Raw genomic sequence first — 22,735 nt, 5'->3', positions numbered from 1 at the left:
GATTGGCTTAAATATGAATCAGCTGTGTTGAATGTGGGGAACCTCGAAAACATGCAGGACTCAGGCCCTCGAGGACCCGATTTTGACACCACTGGCCTAAGCAATTATGGATGCATTTATTATTATTATTATTATTATTTTAACTTCATTTCCTTCCTTACATTTTCTTTTTTTTGTAAATATATTTTCTCTATTATTTTTTCATTTAAAGTTTTTTTTCCTGCCCCATTATCTGTGTAGTTATTTTTATGCATTTTATTCAGATTTTTGTCCCATTAATATTTATTCTTTGTAATTTTCTTATTTTTGTTTTTTTGTTTAATGCAATGTTTTAAATTCTTTTTTTTTTTTTTTTAAACTACCATAATAGCTGGCATTGACTCATTAAAAATATTTAAAATGGCTTATTATATACCTTATAGTATTCATCACTAATACTGTAATTCTGCATTTCGTAATTGCAATAAAAATTCAGATTAGTAATATGCATTTTTAGTTCAAAGTAATTACAAACAATTATAAAACATAGTAATATTTGTTGTTTTATTTTTATGTATGTAGTATATTAAAGCTGAAAGTAACTTAGTATTAGTGTTTTATGTTTTGTTTTATTTTTTATTTAATTCTCCCTTTGCAGAGATAAATGGTTGAAATCAATTCATAAAAAGAAAAAGGTACATACAAAGTACCAAATATTTTTTAAATTACCATATTTTATTTGATTTATTTTCTATTCGGAAATAAATGGTATACGTTGAACCATGATGTGAAAAATGTTTGAAAAATTGTCATTTCTATTTTTCGGACTTTTCAGATCACGTTGACCACCATCGGTTACGGCGACAAGATCCCTCGCACGTGGCAAGGTCGTCTGCTGGCGGCCGGCTTTGCTCTCCTGGGCGTCTCCTTCTTTGCCCTGCCCGCTGTCCGTATCAATCCAAATTATTCGGATTATTATTTCTGCATTATTATTACGATTTGTCGTCACTTTTTTTTTGTTTTTTTGGTTAGGGAATTCTGGGCTCAGGCTTTGCCTTGAAGGTTCAAGAGGAGCACCGGCAAAAGCACTTTGAGAAGCGGCGCATGCCCGCCGCCAACCTCATCCAGGTAAGCGAAAGCGCAGCCACGGTCGCCTCGACCGCGTAAATCTGTTTGCGTGTGTTTGCGTGTTGGCCAGGCGGCGTGGCGCCTGTACTCGACGGACGCCAAGCACTCGTACCTGACGGCCACCTGGTACTTCTACGACAGCATGCTGCCGTCCTTCAGGTACTTTTGACTGACCTCACGTCGTCCGGACCCGTTCGGTCGACGCGCGCGTGTCGTGCGTCGCGTTCGCTGCCGCGCCCGTGCGCATACGCGCATACTGCACATCGAGTATCCATATACAGCATATGCCCCTCCCCCACCCACGGACTCATGCTTTTTTTTTTTTAATGATCTCCTCCCTCATAACTGTCAATGATCTCCCGATGGCGCCACCATTTGATTCTGTTTGATTTACTTTCTGACATTGTGCTTTTTTTTTTCTCATTCGTTTGACTAATTTGCTTAAAAGGAGACGCAGCACAGAGACGCACGTTAAAAACGCAAAGATGGACTTGAAAAATAGTTGGCTGAAAAAAGGGGACTGACCCAAACTTTTTGAGGGTTTTACATTGAACCCCAAAAATTTGCCATATGAATAAAAATTGGGTTGTTTTGTTCTAAAATGCCCACAAATTGTTTTGTACAAAGCAACCTACAAAATTGGTTTACTTTGTGGCTTACGCATTTGATCAAGCTTTAAAGTTGAATAAATAAGCCCAACAAAAAGTGTATGAACATGAATCCAGATAACCAAAAGTTGTCCGCTTGAATTTAGTCTAAATAAATAAATAAATCGTCATTTTTCCAACTTCCCGTAAGAAAAAGATGTGAACATGACTTTGGATAACAAAAGTGAGTGTGATTTCAGATCATAAAAAAAAAAAAATCTGCAGAACTTTTGATGACAAACTTGTAAGCACAACTCTTATCAAATGCAGTTTTTAGTGAACAGATGTCGATGATTTTCGATTTTGATGCTTTTTTGCATCAGTTTTGATGACAAAACGTACGTAATCAGAATTCACATAGCTTGTGAGCACAAATTTTGATCGCAAAAATGTGAATTTTTGATGACAAAATCTTTTGCATGACTTTTGTTCATTGGTTCCATGTGAATTTCAATTTTTTTTTAAAAAAATTGAATGTAGAACTTTTTGTTCAAAATCACGTCTTGCGCAACCACCGTGTCTGTCTTCTCTGTTATCTTCTTTTAAGCGCCAGAACCCTGATTTTAGCCTTTTTTTTTTTTTTTGCCTGTTTTCATTTTGCCTTCTTCATTCCCTGTTGTGTTGTTTTTTGTTTTGTTTGTCATGTTTTGTGTTTATTTGTGCGACGTGGCCGTCAGAGAACTGACGCTACTGTTCAGTCACCTCCAGCGGCAGCGCAACGCCCCCAAGAAGGCGCCGCCGCCGCCGCCGCCGTACAGCGCCAACTTCCACCACGTGCCGCTGTCGGGGCTGCGGCCCTACAGTGCCCCCTATATGTCGGGGGACAGGTAGGCACCTCGCGCCGCTGCCCACCTGACAGGGACGCACACGCACGCCCACACAGCCGAGCTTGCGTGTTGCCGTGCGTCTAACAGCGATTTTAACGCACTAACTCTGTTGTTTACACTGCAAGAACTCGGCTTTAACAAAAAATAATAATAATTGTGCAAAATGTCATGAATGAGGAATATTTAATTGAAAGCAAAATGATCTTCGAAGGGAATTGTAAAATTGGACAGGCAATTTTATGTATTAAAACTTGTTTTTGAGATTTTATTATTTATATTAATAAGCTCAGAAAAAATGTGATTATGAATGGTAGGTGCAGGTAGTATATAATTTTTTAAAAGTTTAATTAACTTAATTTAAAGCTATAATTCATTTTTTTTAGTTTGAAATTTTTTACATTTTTTTTGTTTTTTTGTTTACCCTTTTTTAGAAGTAATTTTTTTCTGCTACTGTCTTTAAAAAAATTTAATTAAATTAATTAAATTAAAAAATATATATAATATAATAATAATAATAATTATTTATTTATTTATTTTTAGTTTAAATTTTCCACAGTTTTTTTTTTGGTTTTCCCCTTTTTTTCTAAAGAGTCAAAATGTTCTGCTATTGTCAGATAATTTTGCTGAAATGAATCTATTCCTCATTTTTGTTTTCTAAATCCACTTTTTGGGGGGTGTAACCAGTTGCACCCTGCAAAAAGTGGGCTTGAAACCCCTCACAGCAAATCTCATTTGAGATCTTGAATGTTGCTTCATTTGACGTTTTGTCAGTGTCTCCATCTTTTGTCTTCATCTTCGTCCTCATCATCCTCATCCTCACCGCTTGTCACTCTTCTTCCCCCCTTCTTTTTTTCCTCTTCGCGGTCACCATCATGACCCCTCCCCCACCAAATCGCACCCCCTTCCTGCCGTCGTCGTCCTCGTCAGGAGGCCCGAAGCGCCGTGCAGGTTTGTGCTTCGTCATCGGCCGCCATTTTGGGGCCTTGCCGCTTTCTGCTTGCCTCATTTCCTGAAGATTAGCCGTTAAAAGTTGTTGCCGTGTTTGGAGGAATTGTTGTTGATGTTGACGGATATACTCTTGAGGTGTCCTGCATGAGCCCCCCCCCACCAAAATCTATTTGGTATGGGGCAATATTGAGACCCCCCCCCACCATCCTAACCGCTCCACACCCACTTTGCCTTGTGTGTCTCCTCCTTCCAGTCAAGTCCTCGCTAAAAAGCGCAGTCTCTTCCGGATTCATGCCGGACGCAAGCAGAGGTATTCACGCGCGGCCTGTGCATCACCTTTGACCTTTGATCCTCAATCGCTTTGCCTGCTGCACCCGTTTCGGCGGGACAGAGCCGTCGGTCAACGTTTTACGGAGAAAATCGGGGCTTGAATGTCGGAATGCTTGATTGGCTGATTTAAAAAAAAAAAAAATAAATAAAAAATCTTCTGCATTTGTAAGATTGAACAAACAAATCGTAGATCACAAGAATGTAAAATAATAAAATTAATAAACCTATTAAACACTATTACTCTCTTACTTTTTTACATAATGATCTATTATCTAATTTTATTTAATTTTTTTTAACTAAATTTTAGTCTTAGACTCTATATATTTTTTAAATTATGTACATTTTTTTCCAGTACATTACAATATATATATTTTTTCAATACATATGATTCATTTGAATTTTTAAAACTGTATTTTAACATTTACAACATTTTATTCGTTACAATAAGACTGTTGTGTACTGAGGTGTTGGACCCCAAGATGCAGACAAAAATAACATTTTATCTATTTATTCACATCGAGAAGCAGAAACTAAGAGAGCAGTACACAGAAACAGTTGGACAATAATAATAATAATAATCCGGCAAGCCACACACAATTCTCAGACTGCACCTACCGACAGTGGATCGGAAAGGACTAAAGAACGACATCACATAGGTCCAGACGTCACCTAAAGGATTAAAGGTTGACATCAAGAACATCACGTTTTGTAAACAAGACACTTGTTACATCAGTACCTAAACAGACGCCTAACAGGTCGTGAACTCTGGCGCATGCGACCCAGGTCATGACAAATAGATCCTGAAAATGTTTTTTTTTTTTTTTAAAGTGCACACAATCGTTGGCACTTGCTACATAATTCATTACAATCAAAAATATTATACAATTTTGAAAGTTATTTCATAACATTTATTTTTTTAAATATTTAAAACTATTCCTTTAATTGCATTAGTAAATAACAGTAAAAATGAAATAATAAATACAAATGTATACAATTGTTTAACATTTAATTACAGCAAATACAACCAAAAATGATCTTAAAGAATTAAATAATAATTAAATTTAATTCAATCAAAATTGGAATACATTCCTATGCCTGTGTGAAGCCTGAGAACATTTTATTGGATTCAAAAGATGCAATAAATTAAATATAAAATAGTACCATGTTTTTGATACACAAAAAAAAGAACAAAAAACAAAAAAAGAGAGAGAGGAAAAAAAAAACTTCAGCATTTGCGCAATTAGACCAAATTTTCTCTGGTCCGTAATTGTTCAACTAAAATTGATTACCCTTAACGTGACGAAAAGTTTTGCAATCCTACTTTGCTTTGGGTTGCAGCTCTTTAAAAAAAAAAAATAAAAAAAAAAAAATAAAAAAAAAAAAATATATATATATATATATATATATATGGAAAGCTTCAATACATAGTACGCATGTGCTGAGCACGCAGCGGAAGTCGCCCATATTTAATTTAATGTATTTATTTATGTATTTATTTATTTTTTTACGAGCGCGACGAGTCCAGCATGTCTAATGAGAAGTGGGCACTGGCGTATAAATCATTCAGCATGCCTCACTTTTCTTTCTTTATTATTTACCAGCTCTTAAGTGCGCTCGTGTTTCTCTTTGCATGGACATTTGCCGCCAAAAATCATCTCACGCTCCACCAGGCCCGCCACACAAATGCTGGGAAGAATTTGTATGTTGAGACACAACTCAAAATAAACTCCAGATGTTCTAGTAGGCTTTTCACTTGAGTTGTACAGGTTATATAATTTGTTGGTAGTTTTATATGGAAAAAAAGAAATCTGGAAAGAAAAAACTTGAGAGAGCAAACGCTGGACTCGTACTGCAAAAAAATTACAAGAGGAAAAAAGTGGAAATGAAACGATGAAAAAAAATGGTTGTACTGTAGTAGTAGTCTGAAATGAAATGTTTTAATATTTTGAAAAAAGTCAACTTTATGTTTAAAAAACGTAATAAAAAAAGTCTTTTTTTTTTTTTTTTTTTTTTTTTTTTTTTTTTTTTTTCTCCAAGAAAAATGTTATAAGTGGAAAAAATTCATTTGTTACCTGGAGCCTTGTAAATAATAATTTTTAAGATGAAAAATAATTTTACATTAAAAATTAATAGCAAAGAAAATTATTTAAAGCCTTAATATGGCAGACATATTTTTTCAAAATGCATGTTACCTGGAGCCTTGTAAATAATATTTTTTAAGATGAAAATTAATTTTACATTAATATAAAATATTTGATATTAATTTTTATTTAAAGTCTTAATATTATAGACATATATTTTTCAAGAAAAATGTGTTAAGTGGAAAAAATTTGTATGTTACCTGGAGCCTTGTAAATAATAATTTTTAAGATAAAAAATAATTTTACATTAAAAATAATAGCAAAGAAAATTATTATATTTAAAGTCTTAATATGACATACAAATTGCATTTTAAGTTAAAGTTGTATCATTAAGAACATTTAAAAAATGTTTAACATATATACGTTGTTGTATTATGACCCGAAAATGTCATTTAACGTTTGAAAAAAAGTTGTATTATGTGTGAAAAAAAATTATTTTATTTGTTAAATGAAGAAAAGTCAGAATGTTATGTGAAGTGTTCTAGGTAGAATGAAACGAAAAATGTAATTTTATGTTAAAAAGCATCACAAGTGAAAACATGTCTAGTCAAAATCAACTTTTACTTTTGAATATTTTACATGAAAAAGGAATATAGATTTTTTTAACCACAAAAAGCTAGCATTTGAACAGGGGTGTGTCTACTTTTTCTAAGGACGTACCTGCATTTGTGTGGCCATGTTTTGAAACCTTGCTGACTTTTCACAGCCCACTGGTGACAATTTCATGCACACAGAAAGAGTATATCGCGGTTTCCTCCAATAAGATGCGTGTCTGCACTTTCGCAATGTCGCTAGTTTGCGTTTTTTTTCTTGACTTGCTTTATTTCCAAGCGTGTGTGTTCACTTTTGTGCGTGTGCACTTTGAAGTCGATTTGAATGCTTTTAATCTCTCCGGTGATGCGATTAAAAAGAGCGCGTCTTTTTATTCTGACGGCGTTTTCCAGCATCTGCTGAGTTGTGTGAGATCAGTGGGAGCATGGTTCCTGTTGCCCAATTTTTTATTTTCTTTTTTTTTTTACAATATTATGTTGTATGCAGCCCTACTAGTCTATATACGGTATTTTGGTTAATATTGCATTTGTGGAATATGAGTTATGAAGCAAAATCCAGCCGTTTTCATCCATCTCAGGGGGCGGCCATTTTGCCAGTTGCTGTTGATTGAAGATGACATCACGGTTGCTCAGGTCTCGGGTGACAACCAATCACAGCTCAGCTTCGGAAAACAAGTGAACTGTGATTGGTCGTTGCCTGAGCAACTGTGAGGTCATCTTCAGTCGACAGCAAGTGGCAAAATGGCCGCCCCCCTGAGATGGAGTCCACAAATGTAATATTAATTAAAATATCACGTTTAGACTAGTGAGAGAAATGTTAAAGGTTGACTTCCTCTTTAACTAATGAAACTAATGAAATCTTGATCTGATTTTTGTTTCTCTGCATTCCTTGCATCCCGAGCAGCATTGACCCTCCCGATCCTGAAAGGGGGAGAAAAAAAAAAAAAAAAAAAAAGATTGTGTGTCGCAATGCAAAACCAAATCTTACTCCTCCTTCCCCTGTCGGTCACCAGCAGTAAACTGGGCTTCCGGGACCGGATCCGGATGAACAACTCCCGCTCGGCACAGGTGATCCGGAACAAGGCGTCGCCCCAGGCGGCGGGCCCGGCCGTGAAGCGCTCGCCCAGCCAGGAGAACGTCCCCGAGGCGGCCAGCCCCGGCAAGGTGCAGAAGAGCTGGAGCTTCAACGACCGCACTCGCTTCCGGACGTCGCTGCGGCTCAAAGCTCGCCCTCCCGTCGACGGTAGCGCGTAAAAATTGCCCGTCCTTTTCCCCGTGCCTACTCCACGTGCTGACGCGTGTGTCCCCAGTGGAGGGTCTGGGCGAGGACAGCGTGGAGGACAGAGGCTACTGCGACGTGGCCGCGGACGAGGTCATTCCCGCCGTCAAGACGCTCATACGAGCCGTCAGGTGAGTGGGACACACGAGAACCTTCTGCTAAGGACTCACTTCGAATGCCAATTTACAGGAACATAAAATTCTCACGAGTGATGTCAAAATGGCCAACATCAAACTGATTTCAGTCTGGATCAGATCCAGATTAGGCATTTACACTAGCCAAAGCAAATCCCTTTTAAAATGTCAGTCAACATAAAATTGTGATATGAGTGATGTCAAACTGATTTCAATCTGGATCAGATCCAGGTTCGGCGCTTACACTAGCCAAAGCAAATCCCTTTCAAGATGTCAGTCAACAAAAAATTGTGACATGAGTGATGTCAAACTGATTTCAATCTGGATCAGATTCAGGTGAGGCGCTTACACTAGCCAAAGCAAATCCCTTTCAAGATGTCAGTCAACAGAAAATTGTGACATGAGTGATGTCAAACTGATTTCAATCTGGATCAGATCCAGGTTAGGCGCTTACACTAGCCAAAGCAAATCCCCTTCAAGATGTCAGTCAACATAAAATTCTGACATTAGTGATGTCAAAATGCCCAACGTCAAACTGATTTCAATCTGGATCAGATCCAGATTCTGCATTTACACTAGCCAAAGCAAATCCCTTTCAAGATGTCAGTCAACATAAAATTCTGACATAAGTAATGTCAAAATGCCCAACGTCAAACTGATTTCAATCTGGATCAAATCCAGAATATGCGTTTACACTAGTGAAAGCAAATCCCGTTTAATTAAAATGTCCGTCAGTATGATTATTATGGATATGGAAATGCTCGTCAACACCACACCTCAAATACCTTGTTCAAGTCATACATATATTGACTTGTTTACGTTCTCTCAAGTTATCTTAATTATGGAAAAATCTCACATCCTGTATGTATTGCTACAACAAACTTATGTACTCATGATTTTGAACGGGCTGAATGGTATCAAATACTGCATACTTGGTGCGTCTTGTTTGGCCTTGGGGGAGGTCTTCGCCCGCCATTCTTGTTCACGGTCCATTTTTGTCGCATTCTCACTTTAGGGTATGTGATGTGATGCTCTTGCAGTATATTTGCTGCCTCTGTGAGAACAAACTGGCCGGCGTGTGTTGAATTTCAAAGCGTCGGCAGGTAAACGAGCGACGGCGCAGGGGAGGACGAGTATCAGTAACCAAAGCCAAAAGCTACCCTTTGCTGAATTGCGAAATAAATTTAGAAAGAAATTAAAAAAGCAAGCTATCAGATTACCGCGGACAAGCAAGAGGTTCTTCTCTTCATTGTTTGGCCGCCACTTCCTGTTTACGCTTTTGGTAAGAGAACCTTCTGTTACTTTTTGCCGCATGTTGATGATGTCATCAAAATGATGCAATGGACAGTATAAATACAAAAAATGGCCAATGTTATCTGGTTTGATGTCAAACTAATTTGAATCTAAATCTGATCCGGATTGTGTTTACACCGAAATTACATTGACACTTAAACTGTATCTCTCCATAACTCACCAAACTGTGATGTCAAACAGATTTAAATCCTGATCCGCTCTAGGTTGTGTGTTGCATGCATCTATAGTTTCTGTTAAATCCTTATCCGATGTGAACAAAGCTCACTATTTGTATGTAGTAAGATGAGTCTAGATGTAATCCATATTGTGTTTACAGTCGCCCTGCTGAGACACCAATACATCTGCAAAACATTAGTTCGGTTTGTTTAAATCGCAAGGTGAGAAGCTGTGTTGTCAAACCAGCTTATATCAGATCTGATCCAGATTGTGCGTTTCCACATCCAGGCAGCTACAGTATATGCGTGTCAGATGTGAACAAAACTGAATCTGTTGTCAAACTCATTTGGATCCAGGTTGTGTATCTTTGGTCAGAAGCAGAGATGTCAAACCAATTTGAATCCATATTGTGTGTTTACGCTGACCATATTCCGAAACCAGATCTGTCCAATTTCATGCAATCAGGTTGTAATTAGCCGCTCATATGTAGGTTATTAATAGCTAAAGGTGGGGTCAACTTTTATCAAGTATACAGTGTTTCCCTCGTTTATCGCGGGTGTTACATTCCAACAAGTACTTGCGATAATGAAAATCATAATTCTCGTTAATTACCGATATATATATATATGTATGTATGTGTGTGTATATATATATATATATATATATATATATATATATATATATATTTATTTATTTTTTCCATTTGTTTTTTCATTTTTTCAGGATTTTTAGTTTATTATAAATGCTTTTTGATTCATTTGTTGTTTTTTCATTTACAGTATTTTTTTCTCATTCAAAGTATGTGTTTTTAATTTACTTGTTATTCAGCCCAGTATATATTTTCTCCGGAATGCAATGTCGTGGGCCGACGGGACGAACACCGTTGGAAAGGTCTCGTCGAGACGAATCCGCTGATGCCCGTGTTTCCCCGGTCGGATGTAGGGTTCGAGAGATATGGCTGCGTAAAGACCAACAAAAAAAACTGCTGCAAAAAAAATCTGCGAAACAGAGAAAGATGAACCCGCGATAAACGAGGGAACAATGCACTCATTTTTTCAAAATTTTTTTTTTTTTTTTTTTTTTTTGCTTTGCCAACCTGTTCATTCGGATCTTCTCTTTGAATATCAGTTAGCAGCTGCGACGGTGCATCCCATTTAGCGTCGCTGGCCGCCGCCGCCGCCGCTTCCCCGACTTGCTGAAGCAGCAAATCCTCGATAAGCCAAATGTCTCATCTTCATCCTCATCATCACAATATACGCCCACGCACGCACGCACGCCTTTCGCTCTTTTTGACGGGCCTGTTTGTGAACGATAAGGTCATTGGATACTGTAATTAATCTTACACGGCGGGGCTTTTATTGTTTAATTGTGAGCGTTGTGAGCGGCGAGAAACGAGCAAACCAACGCTTCTCTTTTGGTGGCAGGATTTTGAAATTCCTCGTGGCCAAGCGAAAGTTCAAGGAGACGCTGCGTCCGTACGACGTGAAGGACGTCATCGAGCAGTACTCGGCGGGCCACCTCGACATGCTGGGCCGCATCAAAAGCCTGCAGATGCGGTAGGATCCGTTATCACCGTAATAATAATCCTAAGAAACGAATCTGTTTCTGATGATGTGGCTTCGCGTGGACCAGGGTGGACCAGATCATCGGGCGAGGCGCCGTCCCGCCCGACAAGAAGGCGCGGCCGGAAAAGGGCGAGAAGATGCCGCCGGAACTGGACTCTCTGGATGAGCTGAGCATGATGGGACGCGTGGTCAAAGTGGAGAAACAGGTGCGCTCGTCACCGAGGTTATTTTAGTCAACTCAAACGAATGGGAAAAAAAAAAAAAAACTATAATTCAAAAAACAATTTTGTTAATGAAATAAAATAAACACAAAAATGCTTTTGAAAACACAAACTAACTGAAAGTACATTTTATGTTTACTAAATCTAGCAAAAATATCATTCATCATTCTTTGGGGATGATTTTAAATGTGATTTTAAGTCGATTTATTTTTATATGAACCGGAATAAGGACAAGTTTGAAAGTGTGTCGCAGAGAAGTGATGTTCTAGCACCCCCTAGTGGCTAGTTTTTTGTTGTTGTTGTTTTTTTTTAATGCAGTTTAATTTTCACCAGGCATGTTTTGGCCCTTATATGTTTCAAATCCACGCTTATGGTCAGATGAAGGGGAAAGTAATATGCTTGTGAATCTTTTATTTTTTTTAGTAAGTGCCTCAATACATATATTTATATATTTTTATAATATTTTTCATTGCTGTATAAGCACATTTTTTTTTTAGTATGAATTTTCTTTTCACAATATTGTGACTTTTTTTTTTTTATTTCGCAAACTTCCCCACAATATCGTGATAGTTATCGTATCATATCGTGATATCGTATCGTGATATTTTGATATCGTTACATCCCTAGTTTGTATCATTATTTTGTGTTAAAAATAAAAACTAAAATAAAATGTCCACCTTACCCCGTCTAAACGCCGTCTGCTCCAGATTCAGTCCATCGAGAACAAGCTGGACGTGCTGCTCAGCTTGTACTCGTCGTGCCTGAAGAAAGGCTCGTCGTTGCAGCTGGCGCCGGATGGCGAGCTCACGTCCGACTACCACAGCCCCAGCGACCAAAGAGACCTCTTCCCCTCCGCCAACACGCTCTCGCAGTCCCACAGCGACACCTTGGATTGCTAGCGACATCTTATTCTTAGGATTATTATTTATTTGAATTTTTTTTTGGGCCACCCATGCACGCAAAATCCCCCAAAAGGTACACCGAATAGAAATTGCACAGGTATGTTCTCAAAGGGTATTCAAACAAAAAAATGACTGGGTGAGTACCGATGCCGGGTAATGGCCTTTTTTCAAGGTACTCGATACCAGCCACCAGGAAAAACAAAATCTGACGTTGAATAAGTCATCCTTGCCAGTAGATGGCGCACTGTACTAAGAGGTGTTGGTACTCGGTACAAAAAAAAAAAAAAGTTTTGTTTTTTTTTCCTTTGGGTTTTTTTGTTTTTGTTTTTTAGAATATTGTGATGAATGTAAGGCTCTTAGCCCACATGCAAAAAAAAAATAGAAAAAACATCACTTCCTGTTTGTCATCATGCACGCCGGAGCCATGTTGACGTATTTGCGGCATTACGAGACGTCGCCAAGAACAAAAAGTTGCATGTGGCATCTTCTATAAGGACCCGCACGTCGGTTAGATTCCCATATTGTAAATATGACTTGTAAAAAGTTAGGAAATATTTAAAAAAAAAAAAAGAAAAAAAAGAAAACAAACTTTTTTTTCTTTTTTCTTTTTATCAGTCGACGCATCAATTGATTGGTCATATGAGGTACACCTGCACTTTTAAATTCCGAGATCCAATAACATAACTGAAAAATAAAAAAAATCTTTAGTAAATGCCATACATCAATTAAATCCCATGCTTCTTGCTTATTTGACTTTCATATTTTTAATTAAAAAAAAAATGTAAAAAGAAAAAAAAAGAATACAGAATGCATTTTTTGTTTTTGCAATTAATGCTCTTAATTTTCGACACCCTACTTTATCCATCCATCCATTTTCTTGACGGCTTATTCCTCACAAGGGTCGCGGGGGCTGCTGGCGCCTATCTCAGCTGGCTCTGGGCAGTAGGCGGGGGGGCACCCTGGACTGGTTGCCAGCCAATCGCAGCACCTTACTTGAATCAACTCCTAAAAAATCTCCAGTAAATAAACTCCCCTTGCCCAGAAACAATTTCAGATTGAAGTATTTTAATTCCTGCATGATGTGTGAAAAGTAATGCATTTTGAAATAAATGAATAAATACATCTTAATTAAACGATCACATTACCCCCGAATAAGCAACTGGTATTTGCCGTAGTTCTGTAAATGATCACTCCTATTATTATACTATTAAATAAATATAAATAATAATAATGTTCAATAAAATATTTTAAGAAAATGCAGGCAGTCTCTTAATGTGTTAACATGAATAAAAACTTTTTTTTTTTTTTTAACTGGTAAACGCCTTACCACACAAATAAATTTTTTTTCTCTGCAGTTGCGTAAATGAATGAAGCCAATAACTATTTCAGCTATATTTTTTATTTTCTTTATTTATACTTGTGAAAATAACCGTTAAAAAAAAAAAAAAAAAAAAAAAAAAAAATGCATTTTTCCTTTCTGATAAACAACCTCACATAAATCCCTCAAATTGAGCAAATTAATACCTGCAGGCTTTTATTTCAGAAATCCAGGCAGGATTCTTTCATTGGATCTCGCAGTGTTATTGCACAGGTGTGCCTCTCGAGACGAACAACACTTACCAATCCGAACCCACCGGGCATTGCGCAACTACCTCTGAGGCCACTGGAGGGCGCTAAAAGCGTGCGAGAGCGAGCGAGCGATTGCCTGCCTGAATGCCTTTGCATGTCTTTCGTTTTTTCCCCTTTTTTTTTTTTCTCTCTCTGCACGTTCTCTCGCTCATGACCGCTCATGACGTCGACGCTGACTTGCCGCCATTTTGACATTCCAGCTCTGCGCAGTCCTTCCAATAGCGATCTCACACACACTGAAGAAAGCAATAAAATGCTAAGCTAGCAATGCTAAGCTACACTCCGACAGTCTTCCACCTCCTTCCAAGCGATGTAGCCGATTCCCGCACTTGAAGATGATGATGATGATGATGATGATGATGATGATGTCGTGCGTCTGCCGAGAGTAGAAGTAGCTGACGTGACTAACTTATTAATTTATTTGTTTCAATAAAAACATCTTTAGACTGTGTGCTTGTCCAAGCTCTCATTTGTTCAAAAAAATGTTTGCATGCACGAAAATAGAAACAGGACCCATGCTGTGAAACAAGCTGCTTGTCGGCCATTTTGGTTTGGAGCTTCTGTTTTTGTTTGTGTCTTTTCACCACAACTCCTCCAAGCAAATTCACCAGATTTGAATTTCTGAGTTTTCGTTTTAGGGTGTGGGAGCAGCGTTGGCAGCAAAGTTTCGCCATGGAACTCAAGTCATCAGTGCAGCACTAATACTGGTCGTTCGATGCGCAGAATAAAGAATATGTGAACGTGAGTACTGCTATATTGATAACGCAAATTAGTTTTCATTACTTTTAAATACCAAAAATATGCTAATTATCGCTAGCATCGAACTGGTAGACTTGTAAGGTTGTGTGGTTGTTGTTACAAAGTGTAATTGTCTTTTTGTGTTTAGTTTTCAAGTGGCATTCAACAGCTGAAGGCCATTTTCTTCTTCTTTTTTTTTTTTAAGAATGGTTCAATATTGAAGTCAAGTTTGAGTCCCACAAGAGTGTGAAAGTTTACCTAATATCTTGTCCTGTGAGTGTGACTGTTGCGTGTCTGTTATAAAAATATTATGTATATATATATATATATATATATATATATATATATATATATATATATATATATATATATATATATAATATAATAAGAAATTGTAGAGGAAGAGAAATTCCAATCAAATCGGTGACTTGACAAGCTCACTTCTAAGTTTGCTCATCAGTGTGAGGTCATTGAACTTGATTGTCTTTTTTTTGTAGTATCGATCACCTGAATGGACGGCGACGGAACCGGAAGCGGGTGATTACGAGGCTGACCACCAGAGGGCGACATTGGACGTTTCATCGCAACCACCAGGTGGATCGAAATGATCATGTGACTAAATGCTCTGGGTGGGGGGGGATCAAAAAATGAGATTCAAATAGAATTGAGTCAGGAAAGGAGATTATGAACAGGGCCTGCTAAGCAGCCAATCAGATTTGAGTTCTCTTTGTTTCACTTACAACAGCAGTCATGACCTTGGGTCAATTTAACCGTTGTTTTTATAATTACACTAAAATATCAGAAATGACAAAGGGGGGAAAAAATGAATCACAATCAAATAATTGTGTCCATTACTAACAATATGAAATTGTTTCATACCCAAAAATTACTTTATTACTTTTTTCTTACTCTGAAATGGGTCAATTCAACCCGAGCATGTGAATTATCCCAAAGTAAATTAATTATTTTTTTTTTAAATCCAATTATTGTTTATATCGCACTATTAGTTTCACAGCGAAATTTCCATTTGCTGTCATTATTATTATTATTGTATATATATATATATATATATATATATATATATATATATATATATATAAATGGAAATAAACATAATTATTGTTTTTACCTCACTATTAGTTTTGCAGTGACATTTTAGTTAGTTTATTTGTGATATTAGCTTGGGTCAATTTGACCCACAGCATAACAAAGCGATTTTTGGACATTGTGACTTACATTAGATGTCAGTTCTGGAGGGACTTTAATATTCAAGTATTTTATTTTATTTTTTTTTAGCTTTGAAACGGGTCAATTTGACCGGCATTATTATTACATATATATATATATATATATATATATATATATATATATATATATATATATATATATATATATATTACCTAATTGTAAGTTCTGGCGGAGTATAATATTCAATTCCAGTTATTTTTCACTCCACAAAAAAAAGGTAACTGTGAGGAAAAGTTTCAAAAAGTATTTCTTTTTCAGTCTTCTGAGCAGCAAATGAAGCAAAAAAAACAAAAAAAAACGTGCAGGTCCTTGACATTTACCCTGACATTCGCTTGAAAGTTCATATCCAGTTCAGGTGTACTACAGTATGTCAACAACAAAACGTTGTCTTCAAAGCGTAACATCGAAAAGTATTTCGGGTCTGAAGAATCCCGTTCATTTTGTTGTGTCTCCCTCCCTCCAAATCTTTTTTGTTTGTTTTGCCTTTGCTTCCACACACGCGCCGATAGCGTAACTCAAGTATGCGGGGAATGCGAGCGGCAACACGCAAAGGGGGAGGAAGGGGGAGGGACTTTAGTTTACGGGTGATACTCGTGCATTCCTTACCTTTAGGACGCACAGACACGTCTGTTGTTGAAAAACGATTACGTGAAAAAACTCATTAAACCGTAATCAGCTTTCAAAAATAGTACAAATAAAAGAGCAGGACCTTGTTTTTCCTTTGCCAGGCTGTGATTGGCTGATCTGAATTTCGTCGGGGGCGTGGCTTAGCAAATATTAAAAAAACCTGCGACACAAATTGGCATTTTATTCCCATAAGATTCATCCTTCCATTCAACTCTTGACATTTACGCCTCCTCCTCCAAATTGTGAACTGTTTGTCCCATCGCCACGGCGACGGTTTGGGTCACGTGACGCCCCGATGGTCCCGCAGGCATTCCGACGCTTGGCCCGGCCGAGAGGACAAACAAACGGAGCGGATGTCTTCTGACAGCACCGAGCGTGTTTTGATGCTTAAGACGACCAAATGACATCAAAAGTGATCCCTCCGCCGAGATCGCCTCGTTTTGGCAAACGTGCTTTTGCGCTAAAATTAGCATTTCAAACAAAAATGAGTCAGAGCAGCGTGTTGCTTGGTAAAGTTTTACTAACAAGTGATTCAGTAACAAGTCACGGGTGGAATGCAACATTTGGGTTCTAAAACGATCAAAACATAACTGACGCACATTTAAAAAGCATGCAATAACAATTGAATGGCAAAAATTGATCTGCAAATTGATCGTACAACCGATCACAAAAAAATGTCAAATGTCTGTCAATCAGATCTGCTTCTATATTCGGAAGACTCTTTCACGCGTTTTTTGATGTATTTGCTCGGGATGGGCCAGGAACGATTCCTGGTAAGACCCCCCGCTGCATCCTTCCCTGTGGGACGCCACATTGGACGGGTGACAATGGGGGGAGTCGACAAAAACCACCTGAGCTCTTTATTGATCGCCGTCTGTTGGTTAGAGTCCGAGCGGGATCCATGTCAAATTTGGTTCCCATGTGGATACAATTATGGATTTAGAAATGTCTTTTTAATTCTTTTTTTTTTTTAACAATTTTTAAAAGACAACAATTTGTATTTTGTCTTTTTATTCCGCCTTTCCACAGAATGAAAAATGATTGTGTCTTCCGTTATCCAAGTGAAGCAGGAAGCAGCCTGTTAACTTTCTCGTTTAATATGTCACCGTTTTTTGCCACGCGACGCTGACTTTTGTTCAACATTAAAGCCAAACAATTTGCTGACAAGCAACATTTTATTTTTATTTATTTATTTTTTTTTTGCCCTTTTCAAACTAAATTTCCATGACTGATGATGACGATTCTGTCGCGTCTGCTGTCAGCAACTAATATTGATTGTGAAATTGGAGCTTGCGCAATCGATGTGAATGAAAGGTGACAGACGGGCAAACGGCAACAAATCGAGTTTAAGACAAAGCAAAGCGACCGAGACTGTTTTTTTTTTTGTTTTTTTTTTTTTTTTTTTTTTTTGTTGTGGGAACATCTTCCGCCATATTTTCAAGCAAACGTGAAAATAAGGGCAGAGGGCGGCAAAAAGGTGTTTTGTCTCGGAGATAAGCGATTGTTTTCTCGACGAGAAATGTGAGAAGAATGCAAGATTATGGAGAGAATAGCAAGGGGCGGGACAACTTAAAAAAAAAATAAAAATAGTATCAATACAATATCATGATCCTGTGGTGCTAATATTAGGAGTTACTCTGATTAGTTGCCTTGTATCATATCGTTTTCTTTAAAGATACAGTGTCGATATACAAACCGTATCGCTTATTCGGCCTGTACTAATAGTATCATGATACTATCAATATCATATCATGTGTGCCCGTGATTCCCTTTACTGATACAGGTGGTGGCAAAATAGATAATAGATGGGACAAATAATGATACTGCCACGTATCGTTTTATATGCAGTGTTGATACAAAAATCACACATTGTATCATCAACCTGCAATAACTGTATCACGATACTGCAGCACTAATATATCATAGTCTAGAATGAAATATTGCTATTCCAAACGTATTGTCCTAGATGTGTTAAAGCTATCAGGATAGCATCGTGCTAATATCAGCAACGTTAATAACACACTGTTTGGTATCGACAGTATCACGATACTGTGGTGCAAGCATTATTTTGCAACTAAACATACTGCTCGTACAGATGGGATAAATAATGATACTGCCATGTATCGTGTTATATGCAGTATCAATACAAAAATCACACTATCATCAATCTGCATGATACTTGTCACGATACTGTATCACTATTATGATATCATAGTTAGTGTAGAATGAAATATTGGTATTCCAAATGTATTGCCCGAGATGTGTTCAAGCTATCAGGATACCACCGGAGGACCCCATCAGCAATGTTAATTTCACACTGTTTGGTATCGACAGTATCACAATACTGTTATGCTAGCATTATGTTGCAACTAAACATAATTTCTAATGCTCCTCGTACAGATGTGACAAATAATGATACTGCCATTTATCGTTTTATATGGAGTATCAATACACTAATCACACCCTATCATCAATCTGCACTAACCGTATCACGATACTGTATCACTAATATTATATCATAGTTGGTGTAGAATGAAATATTGATTTTTCAAATGTATTGTCCGAGATGCATTCAAGCTATCAGAATACCATCGTGCAAATATCAGCACCCTTAATATCACAACTGTTTGGTATCAACAGTATCACGATACTGTGGGGCTAGCATTTGTATCACAAGTGAGGGTCATTTCCACTGCTCATAAAAACGGGGAAAATAGTGATATTAACGTATCGTTTACAGTATCGATACATATTGAATCATCAATCTACGATAACGGTATCATGATACTGTGATGTTCGTATCGCTTTGCAAGTGACTGATTCCCGCCTCTGGAGAACCGTGTTCTTCTTTGACGTGCAGTTGTTTTTGATTGGTCGCCAGCGAAGAGCAGGAAATCGACGCGCATTCCTTCCCAGACGTCTGCGCTTCTCATCAGCGCGGTTGTTGTTCCGTACGTACGCCTCGAAGCGATAAACACGGAGGAAGCCTGTTGTTGTCATCGCGCTCGCTATCACAATGTCCTTGGAACGCCGTTCCTCGGAAACGGGAGCCCCCCGCGCCCTCAAAGCATCATGGGAGAGTTGATGAAAAGGGAGGATTGTTTCCACAGCAATCGTGTGATCGCGTGGCCCACGCAGAGTGACGGCTCGGGCCTCATCGTTCGGGCTACATTCTTACATGCTTAGAGATGGACCACAAAAACAATTTAGTAGTTAGCAGGAGATGACTTCTGCTCGACAAGGCGCCATTTTGATTTTTGGACCATTTTCAAAACTAGTCAAAATAATCTCCTCGGAAATACTCCTTCGGTTTAGTTTTTTTTTTTTTTCTGTGTTGATGATGTCATCACAAACTCCTACTGGGAACAATTGAAATAAATGAAAATTAGAATATTGTGGAAAAAAAAGAAGCTAAAATTACATACTTATTAAAATGAAAATACCCTATTTTTTATCTGTTAATTAACAAATAATGTAGAGTAAAAAAACAAAACAAATGTATCTGACTAAAATAATACACATTTAAATAAGTACATTTTATTTTGGTAGCACATTGATTTTTTTTATACAAACATTGATTTTTATTTTTATTTTTTATTTTCATTTTTACATTGTATTTTTTCCCTCCTGGCATGTGGCCTTTTATAGAAATATTTTTATTTTAAATATTTTAATAATTAACAAACAATATAGAGTTAAAAAAATGTTTTTTAAATAAGTCCATTTATTTTGCTAGCACATTTTTTTTCATTTTTACATTCTATTTTTTTTCCTCTAATACATTTAAAATTGAAGTAAATACACAAAAATACGGCCAATGTAAATATCATTTGTAGTTTATATTTTATGCAATCAGACTATTTTTAATTGTCGCCAGGAAAAAAACAAACAAACATATGTAGTGTCATGTTAATTTATGATTTAAATGATGTAACTGTACTGTACTTTAATACAATGTTCTCATTTTGTCATATTTTTACATTCAAACCCTTACTGGAAACAATTGAAATAAATTAAAATATTGTTTTGTTTTGTTTTGTTTTGTTTTTTTAAAAAGAAGCTAAAATTACATACTTAAAAATTACCTAAAATTACCTAAAATTAAATTATAATATATAATTTTTTTTATATAATAAAAAAAAAGAAAGAAATACAGCCAATGTAATTAGCATTTGTAGTTTATATTTTTTATAAAATTGGACTATTTTTAATTATCACCAGGAAAACAACATAAACATATGCAGTGTCATGTTAATTTATGATTTGAATGATACAACTGTACTGTACTTTAACACAATGTTCTTATATTGTCAAATTTTACATTCAAACTTCAGTGCATAGTTGCTGAAGTCATTGATTATTTATTGTCGCAATATCAATAAAAACATGTAATAAAAAAATAAATGAAGAGTATCGGTCATCAAGGTGACAGTAATTTTCTGAAAACGTTATAAAAAAATAAATATACAAAATATACGAAATATAGTTCCCTGCACTATAAAGTTTCCACGAGCAGTTCGTAATAATTTAGAACAGTAACAATTAAGTATGTCTAAAATCGTTAGCATAATTGCGTAGCTGCCTGCATCGTATTTTTATTTTAATTTAATTTTTAATGTGACAGTAATTTAAAATAAAAAAATATAGGCCAGGATGCTATTTGACTAACAATGTTGTATGTTGGTCTATACACTAGCCTGCATTTCCTACCCATGTGTCATATGTCAACATAATTCTCAGAAACGACCATCAGCAGCAAATGCTGATGTTTAATTTCATTTTTTTTCTTTCTTTTTTTTTTCACGCGAGTCAGCGCAGCGTATGGAACGTCTTACGACACTCCTTCGCCTACACTTCTTGCGAAAACGTCCGTGATTCACTTCCACTCTCAATTGGAGCGTGAGTCAGACGTTCATCAGCCGCCTCGTTTGATCGGAGACGGACGGACGGACGGACGTGGGGGGGGGCGGAATCTCTCACCCGAGGCACACAATCACACGCTTGTGCAATTACTGTCAGTATAGAATCACGTGTTGAAATGTTACGCGGCTAACGGGAAGGTAAACAACAGGTATAATTATCACGGAGGTTGGGGGTGGGTTAAATTATAGTGTTGTTTGACGCATGAACTTGTTAATAGTGCTAATTTAGTCTGCCATTTTTAACACATTCACTGCCATGGGCGGCTTTAGACGTCAAAGATTCATTTTTTTTTTTTCTGGACTGGCAGTGAATGAGTTAAATATAGTCTCAGTTTTAGTCCAATTTCAGTCACGCTTGTTAGTTTTTATCACAGTTTTAGTCTTTATTTTAGTCCAAGAAAACATTTTTATTCATCTAGTTTTAGTCAACAAAAACTGACAACGTTTTAGTCAGGGCAACCATTTTACCCCTGTGTACCCCTTTTCAGATGTAAAACTATTTCACATCAAATTTTCTCAACTTTTTAATGAAAAACAACTTGACACACAATTAGAGCAGCTGCTACCACTCCATGCTATGAGCTAATAAGTTAGCCAGCATTAGTTAGCGGTCGCATTAACATTATTGTTGGACCATTATAGCCGTTAGATTCATGATCTTATAACTATAATTTACTTTTCTTTTCTTTTTTTTTTACCTTTCACCGTGATGCCACCACCTTTCTGTCTCATGTGTTTGTGTCACATGACAGAGTCACAGACGTGACAGATTAGCAGAGACAAGATTTTATAAAATTAAAATCAAATCATTTTTTTTTTGTTCACAAACTAAAATGTCCAGAAATTTTAGTCCCCTTTTTATTGAAGTGAAGGACATTTTCGTCTCGTCTTCATTAGTCGACGAAAATGCATACTGATTTAGTCCCAGTTATTGTTAATTAATAAGGGTTTTAGTCTAATCTAGTCTAGTTTTAGTCGGGTGAAAAATGTGTGTTGACGAAATTGTTTTTGTTCAGTTTTTGTTGACGAAATTAACACTACTTGTTTATGGGCCTTTTTATGTATTTTCTGGGACAATCATTGAAGTACAGTTGTTATTATTGATTTATTTTTTGGCTCTGTTTACAAAATGACCACATTAAGAAAAAAAATCCAGACTCGAGAATGAAGTTATGTAGTTGATGTACAGTAGCTAAGTGTAATATCTGTAGCCTATGTTGTTAGCTTAAAATGCTAAGATTATGCTAGTGGCGTTGAATATAGTTATTTAAATCACCAGGCACACCTTTTGTCTGCTCTCAGGTGAACAATCTATATGTATTATCTCTAAAAATAAATAACTGGGGGAAACAAATGCAACGCAGTCATAACAACAAGGCGCTAATGAGGTTAGCTAGCTTAGTCGACGCAGAGACTGGCTTCACTTTGCCTTTTTGCTGACCATTTTTT

At 36.8% G+C, this 22,735-nt stretch overlaps 2 protein-coding genes across 5 annotated transcripts in view; both read left to right on the top strand.

The window, feature by feature from the left end:
• Positions 1 to 14,200, top strand: part of kcnq4 (potassium voltage-gated channel subfamily Q member 4) — a 34,745-nt gene extending 20,545 nt beyond the window's left edge. The window contains exons 6-16 of one of the 4 annotated variants that reach the window (XM_077506588.1): positions 815 to 925; positions 1,012 to 1,107; positions 1,178 to 1,266; positions 2,432 to 2,581; positions 3,509 to 3,529; positions 3,783 to 3,839; positions 7,565 to 7,794; positions 7,862 to 7,961; positions 10,859 to 10,990; positions 11,067 to 11,205; positions 11,928 to 14,200. In XM_077506588.1, coding sequence (XP_077362714.1) covers positions 815 to 925; positions 1,012 to 1,107; positions 1,178 to 1,266; positions 2,432 to 2,581; positions 3,509 to 3,529; positions 3,783 to 3,839; positions 7,565 to 7,794; positions 7,862 to 7,961; positions 10,859 to 10,990; positions 11,067 to 11,205; positions 11,928 to 12,119 — 1,317 coding nt within the window. In that variant the 3' untranslated portion in view covers positions 12,120 to 14,200. The remainder of the gene's footprint in view (positions 1 to 814; positions 926 to 1,011; positions 1,108 to 1,177; positions 1,267 to 2,431; positions 2,582 to 3,508; positions 3,530 to 3,782; positions 3,840 to 7,564; positions 7,795 to 7,861; positions 7,962 to 10,858; positions 10,991 to 11,066; positions 11,206 to 11,927) is intronic. The other 3 variants (XM_077506585.1, XM_077506586.1, XM_077506587.1) reach the window with 3 other exon arrangements.
• A 150-nt stretch (positions 14,201 to 14,350) lies between these two features.
• The window catches only part of tinagl1 (tubulointerstitial nephritis antigen-like 1), a 30,097-nt gene continuing 21,712 nt past the window's right edge, over positions 14,351 to 22,735 (top strand). The window contains exons 1-2 of the mRNA XM_077506590.1: positions 14,351 to 14,492; positions 14,987 to 15,083. The gene's annotated coding sequence lies outside the window, so the exon portion shown is untranslated. The remainder of the gene's footprint in view (positions 14,493 to 14,986; positions 15,084 to 22,735) is intronic.

Source organism: Festucalex cinctus, chromosome 19 (assembly GCF_051991245.1).
Source record: "Festucalex cinctus isolate MCC-2025b chromosome 19, RoL_Fcin_1.0, whole genome shotgun sequence".
Classification (NCBI taxonomy): domain Eukaryota; kingdom Metazoa; phylum Chordata; class Actinopteri; order Syngnathiformes; family Syngnathidae; genus Festucalex; species Festucalex cinctus.
This window is presented reverse-complemented; position numbering and strand designations above follow the sequence as displayed.